Genomic DNA, 7,500 nt, shown 5'->3' on the forward strand with positions numbered 1-7,500 from the left:
TATATATACACACATAATATATTTATATTACAAAGCAACTATGTCTGGATATCCTCCATATGTTTATTGAACATTTACACAGACAAATCTAATTTGCCCACACTGATATTTTTAGATATTTTTATAAATGTAAATGTAGGTATGTCATATATAAAAATACAATCCTTGTAACTTAATTTAAATTTTCTAACTTAACATACATATAGCAAACTGCATTTTAAATTAAGTTTTATACTAATGAAAGGAGTAAAAACAGCTTCCTAGGTATGTACAAAACCATATATTTTTGCTTACAACATAATTATAAATTGATTGCACAGATGAGAATAAATTCATGCTAATCTTCCATGGTTTGAAATCCCAATTCTGCTTTGTCTCCTCTTACAAAAGAATGTGTCTTTTGATCAACTTTCAAGCTATAAATCTCATAAACATTCTCCACCTTGATTCCGGGTTAGTTTTCACAGAAACATGCACCTTTATGAAAGTACTAGCTTATTGTTAGTATAAAAATATCAATCATAAAAATGAAGACCCCAAAACAGCCTTTTAAAGTTAAATCACTGCAACAAACAAGTTTTTTCCTGTCAGCTATGGCATTTGAAGGTCTGGAGAGGCTGAAAGTTCATCCAGTATGTTGGTACAAACCAGGAATCAAGCCTGTTGATAATTGCTACTAAAGACAAATGTGAAGGAAACTGACACGCTTGGATCGAAGAGAGCTTTTGTTGGCTGTCTATGCTAGGAGGAGAGACAACACAGAGTGCTCGCAGATGATTTAAGTAAGGTTGGCATGATAAGGTTATCTTAAACTGCAAGAGTTGATAGGGCAGTAACAGACAACTTAGAGCAAAGCTGTGCAATCAATTAAAACTCTGTAATATATGATGCATGAGGAAACCCCCCCAGCCCTCTAAGTTTATATTATAAATAATAACATTATTTTTTTCGGGGTGGGGGGTTTTCTAACACAGTAGGTTACAGTCGCAACACAAGCAGTGTTTCCCCGCGAGGATATGTTCCAAGCAGTACTCCTCAGCAGTCCAATTACAACACAGTCAGCAATAGCATGAATGGATATGGCAATGCCGGCATGCCCAATCTAGGTGTACCAGGTTCCCCTGGATTTCTTAATGGCTCCTCAGCTAACTCTCCTTATGGCAGTAAGTGTCTATTTTTGGTAACACATCATCATATAGATTCATGTTTATTACAAAATCAGATACTTGCATTGTTTTGATTTTTATAATGTGAGCTACTGGATAAAAGGAGGGGTGACTCTGGAGGCTGGACGTAAAAATGAATATAGTAAATTGATCTTTATTTGCCATAATACGATCTCAGAGACAAAAAAATCGGACTGCACAATTTGTAACAAAAGTCCAACACAAAAGAGTTTGCCTGTTATCCAGAGAGTGGCCAAGCCAAGGCATTTCATTATTTTTATTTTTATATATTATATATATATATATATATATATTTTTCCAATATTTTAAGAGGCAAGGCCCTATCACTCTCTTTTTCCATGTTTGCCATGAAAAACCTCAATCTGAGTCCTGATTATTTTTGCTTTATTGCAGTAGTGCCGTCAAGCCCTACAATGGCAGCCTCTTCGGTCACCCTCCCTTCAAACTGTAGCAGTACACACGGCATTTTCTCATTCTCACCTGCCAATGTCATCTCTGCAGTGAAACAAAAGAGCGCCTTTGCTCCAGTTGTCAGGCCCCAAGCCTCTCCTCCACCATCTTGCACCAGTGCAAATGGAAATGGACTTCAAGGTGAGCTGGATCTCTCATTTTTTTGTGTATTGCAGGCTTTTTAGTGCATACACTAAAACTCTATAATCATGTCTTTTTGGAGAGCAGTGCCTTTTGACCTAAACTGAAATTAGAAAGGACAACAGTCTTAGTTTTCTGGTTCTGCAATATAAATGCAAGAATGTCATACTAAAAACAGTAGCACAAAAATATGCTAAAATTTGAAGCAAATCCTAGTTTGATTTTAATTCTTGCGTTAAAGGATATAGTAGCTGCTTTCCTGGCATTTTCCCTTTAGGTTAAATAAATTAAACTTTAAACTAAACACACGTCTCTGAATGCTCCTTACAGATCATGTACACTCCTTGCATTTCTTTATACATTCTCTGCATACATTTTTGATGAACATTTTTAACTGTAGTATTACAGAATAATATATTTTCCCCTATTTGTACGCATGATGTAATTGTTATTTTAACATATGTCAAAAAATGAAAACTGGTTGAAACTGTTGCTCAATGGGCTGACCTTCCCTGGTATTGACTAACCAGATTTAACCAATTTGCATGTCTTGTTGGGCTTTATGGGCCGATTATTCCCATGTTAAACTAGATACAGGATTTGGGCCTATGTGAAAAATGAAAGGTTTTAATTAAAACAGGTAACTCTAAGCTTCTGCTTTTTTGTTTGTGTGATTTTGTATGGGCATTATCATGGGTATTTTTATAAATCAGTTACAGAATTCACTTGGTCACCTAATGGGATTGGGGCAGAATTATGGTGCAACGCAAATTTATAAGAGGAATAAGAACATCCACAAAGGGCTTTCCCTTTTTATGACATTTCTCGAAGTATGGATGATAAGTAATGCCTGATTAATTTGAACAGTTCAAAAGGGTTAGTTGCCTAACTGTTTCAAATATAAGGCCCAATCATAGAATATCAGGGTTGGAAGGGACTTCAGGAGGTCATCTAGTCCAACTCCCTGCTCAAAGCAGGGCCAATCCCCAGACAGATTTTTGCCCCAAATGGCCTCCTCAAGGATTGGACTCACAAACCTGGGTTTAGCAGGCCAATGCTCAAACCACTGAGCTATCCCTCCCACAAGTCTCTGTGCTGAATTGAAACACTTCATCTCCCACTGAAGTCAGATGGGATTGCAGGCACTGAAACCTCCCAGGTTTAGACCCACATTTCCCCATAAAAATTTACAACATTATTGTTTACATTGCAATAGTGCCCACAGTATACCAGGCATTTTCCAAACACAGATGAAGACACAGGCCATGGTTTTCAAAAGTGATTAGTGATTCTGCATTCCTCAATTTTTGGGTGTCCAACTTGACACATTTCAATGGGACCAATTTGCAAATGTGCTCACTGAAAATCAAGACTCTTCGGGTTTCAAGTTGGGCACTCCCAAAATCGAGGCACCTAAATCACTAGTGATTTCTGAAAATCTTGGCCACCATCCTTGCGCCAAAGAGCAGACAATCTAAGTGCTGACCTACAGTTGGATCCAGGCAGGCCTAAGGGTTCAGTTATAAAGATCTGATTGTAGGACTGCCTAAAAGAACAACAGTTAGACTAACAATTAATGGCATAGTAAATCTTTACTGTGTCAAAAGTAAATCAAAAAACTATGCCAGGTACAACCCATATTCTTGTAAAAGTGCCGTCCATTTATAAGATCATCCAAAAAAAAAAAGCCCAAACAAACCCCACCACCATTCCATATGCCTAAGTAAAATTTAAGAACCAAATGAAAATAAATTAAGATACATAAAAAACACAGTATATTATATTTGGGCAGCTATCTTGTATGCAGTATTTATTTATAGATTTTTCCACATGAGTCTCTCAACATCCATTTAGCTGGATAATAAAATAAACTGAAAATGCCTACTAAAATGATCGAAATGTACATAATGACAATAAGAGAGCCTCCCCACTGAACACTCCCCATCCAAAAAAAAACCAACAAAAAACAACCCAACCCTCAGAGACTGGATTTTCAAAGGTATTTAAGCAACTAAAAATATGGATCGGCATCTAGTGGAATTTCCAAAAGCTCTAAACAAGTTAGGCGCCTAACTTCCACTAGACACCTATCTTTATTTTTAGGCACCTAAATAATTTCAAAAATCTGGCCCCAAGTAACTACATATGTCTGGCAGCAACATATTCTGGTTTTGTCAAACCAAAGAGATAAGCAAACTCCTGAGGTGAAGGCTAAAAACGCATGGGTGTGAAATTCACCCCACTCCAGGGAGCCAGTCAAGGTCCATGAACCATTTACATCTCACATAAGCTCTATTTTGAGGACTTAAGCAGGATTTAAGAAGTGCATAGGCATTGTGAGATCACTCTGCATCCAATGTGAATGTCCTACTCCTACCCCAAGACTTTAAGGACTTTCGGTTTATGGGTCCTAGCTTGACATAAACACACAAATAAAGAGGGGGTCCGTACAATATCCAGCATACAAACTATAGAGACACAGTTCAAAATCAACCAAAAATGAATGGGAAGTGAGTGCACTTTCTGAACTGTCATATGTGCTTCCCTAATCAAACACCACAAGGGCTTTTGCATGAAGGGTTATTTGGAGGATTTCTCCTTTTTTCAAATAGTCATTTATTGACACTGAGTCAATTTCTGGTGTGTGTTAATAAGTGTCTTACACACAACTAGAGAATTTTCTGATCAGCAGATTTTATAAACTGAAATAAAAAAGAAATTGGGCAACTGCCATTTGCAACAGTTGAAGTTCTGGAGTGATCTTCAAGCCCTATATGGAGTGTGCTTATATCATCAAATCTGGAGGTGAAAGAAGCATAAATAATGGTTGACATCTCTGCATCATTAGGAATGGTCACACCTATTTAGTCAAGAAAAGACAGAAATAAGAACTCTTGTTCATTGCTGTTTATCTGAAGATCCAGAAGCAGCCAGGGGTCTAAAAGATTTTGGACCTGAATTATAAAAGGCGATACGCCCCTTTAGTTAAAGGGGCAGATATCACTGTTTGTCATGTTTGTTTCTCCCTGCATAGCCTCTTGTCTGGCTTAAGACTCAACCCGCTTGCTCTCATCCAATGCTAGGAAACCTGATTGATTGTACTGTCCAGGTCCAAAGAAGTCTGAGAGGTAGTGTAAAAGGTCACCAGCATACCAACGTCATTGTAACACAAATTGTCTCATGGCCTCCCCTTGAGGCCTTGTACACACATTGAACAGAAGAGGTCACAGAATTAAGCCCTGCAATATCCCACACAATACAGCCCTTAGTGCAAATGAGTAATGGCATTGTAAGGTTCACTGGGGTTTATTGTGGCCCTTGCTGTTAGGCAAACCAATTACTGGATTTGGCTGAATGTGAGAAAATAATACTTTGCTCGGCACATCTGTAATGACTTGAGGGAGAGACAAAATGGTTTAAAACCATCTTTCTTCTCTCCATATCCAGGTGAAGTTTCAGTCCCCAACATAAGCATCGTTAGGGCTGCTCCAAGCTCCTTTGCTTTTTAATGGTCACTCTTATTTCCATTCCACTTTCCCCACTGCTTGCATACATCATCTGCCAAGTTACGTCTTATTTAGGACCAGATTCTATAAACTGTTACTCTCAGAGTAAGTTGTTTGTTTAACCTCAATTGGACTACTAGTATGAGTAAGAACTACTCATGTGAATAAGGGTCTATAAGATTGGGGCCCTGGGCCCTGATCCTACACACATTTCTGTACATGCTTCATTTTAGGCATGTGAGTAATCCTGTCAACTTTGTATGACTTCAGTGGGACAACTTACGTTCATAACATTTAAGCAAGTACATAAGTCTTTGTAAGATCAGAGCTTCAGATTGCAAGTTCTTTGGGGCAGAAGCCTCCCCTTCCTCTCCTCCACCCCACCCCCGCCCAATAAGCACAATACCTATTTATGGTGCTGCATATTATTTTTTAGCAAGAAAGCTCTGGCCAGCTGTGGACTCAGAAATGCAAAATGTACTTAAGACTTGATTTTCTAATATAATTTATAGTTTTTAGATGGTGAAAGATATTTCACATTGGTTTAATATATGATTGCAATGCAGAGCAAAACATATTCAATATTCTTTTTAAAATTAGAATTATTATTTGCCTGGTGAAGAAAATTACTATTATTTATTACTTACATTACCATAGCACCTAGGAGCCATAGTCATGAACCAGGACTGTTAGGTGCTGTACAAATACAAAACAAAAAGACAAATTATAAGCTCCTTGCTGAAAGGACTAAGTAAATTCTTCTTTGGAAAGAGATTTGATCTCAGTTTGTATGACCAGCAGCTTGATAGCACAACACTGAGAGAATTCACTCTTTGGGGAGTATATTGAGGGAAATGTAAAGGTAACCAATTTTATTCTGTGCACAAATAGTATTAGTTTAATTATGCACCAGAAGGCCACAGCTGACTAAAATCTCTAAGTGTGACAAAAAAAAGTCATCACATTTAACAATATTTTTTGTTAAAAAAGAAACAATGTAGAATTTTTCCAGAAAATGCAATTATACAGTAGATAACCCAAATTCCTGCACTGCATGACCTATACTTGCACATAGTTAGGAGTTACAAAAATTAGTATCAGTTTGTTGTGTTCATTACTAATAAATTTATGCACACAACTTCTGAAAAAAAATTGGATTTCCCCTGTTAAATTATACTTTTCAGAATTCTATTTTGGAAGAGAGAAACAGGTAGAGTCAAGGACCAATGGAGGACATATGACTTGGCAGTACTTTCTTGTTGCTTCTTCAGTATCACCTTGAGACAGAACAAGATGGCATCTCCTTAATGATTCTGAATATATATAGGCCCAGATTCTCTCCTACGTTGAAACCTATTCGGCACAGAAGAGAAGGATGGCTCTCAACTACCAGATTCTCTGGGCCAGTCTGTGATGGTTCTGGCCTTAGGCTGTTCTAACCTATGTGAGCTGACAGTGATTCCCAAGGAGACCGTATATCAACTGGAGAAAATGAAGCATGCTACACTCTGACCAAGTCCCCTACCTGCCTCCTGCCCTGGGGCGGCATAGAGATGTGACATGGGTTAGCTGTGCCAGCTCTACACCAACTGAAAGCTCTGCCTCACCAGGGGCATTCACACCTGGCAAGATCTGGCTACCACCCAAGACCTTTTTGTTGTCAGAATGGCATAAGGGCTCAGAACGCAAGAGAATCTGGCGTGTAAATTCAGCTGTAAACCTGTGACTAGCTTTTCCATGTACAAGACAGACACATACTTTGCTTCTACCTGCATGTTTGCCTAACTCAGCCTAATACAACTATGGAGTGCAGCATATTGAATGGAAACTTTATATATAGAATATAGATGATTTCCATGGAAATGTTCTCTGCCAGCATACATATTTTTATATTACTCAAATCCTTACATTGTTATATTAAGCTAATATGATACGGCATCTTTTGGAGTCCAGTTTTTACATACTAGATGAACAAGTTTTTAAAAAAACTTTTTCATGTTGAGATTTCTTTCATAAATCTAACTGGGAAAAACAAAGTCTGTTTATAAATTTAAAATCGATTTATAAAATGTAGCTCTTAAGATGTAGTCCAGAGTTTTAAAGGCGCTTGAGTTTATAAGATAAACTAGTACAGCTGCCTTCAGAGTACATCAAACCAAAATTGCTTGGAGCTCAAATCATATAGTTACAACAATTTCACTCTTTTACACTGTGAT

The 7,500-nt window shown here is 37.7% G+C and overlaps 1 protein-coding gene across 8 annotated transcripts in view; it reads left to right on the plus strand.

The window, feature by feature from the left end:
- The window catches only part of EBF3 (EBF transcription factor 3), a 131,707-nt gene that overhangs the window by 122,487 nt on the left and 1,720 nt on the right, over positions 1 to 7,500 (plus strand). For 2 of the 8 annotated variants that reach the window (XM_034777388.1, XM_034777389.1), the window contains exons 14-16: positions 975 to 1,163; positions 1,581 to 1,778; positions 6,469 to 7,265. In XM_034777388.1, coding sequence (XP_034633279.1) covers positions 975 to 1,163; positions 1,581 to 1,778; positions 6,469 to 6,566 — 485 coding nt within the window. In that variant the 3' untranslated portion in view covers positions 6,567 to 7,265. Of the gene's footprint in view, positions 1 to 974; positions 1,164 to 1,580; positions 1,779 to 6,468; positions 7,267 to 7,500 lie in introns of those variants that run through there. The other 6 variants (XM_034777390.1, XM_034777391.1, XM_034777394.1 and 3 more) reach the window with 4 other exon arrangements.

The sequence above is a fragment of the Trachemys scripta genome, chromosome 7 (assembly GCF_013100865.1).
Source record: "Trachemys scripta elegans isolate TJP31775 chromosome 7, CAS_Tse_1.0, whole genome shotgun sequence".
Lineage (NCBI taxonomy): Eukaryota > Metazoa > Chordata > Testudines > Emydidae > Trachemys > Trachemys scripta.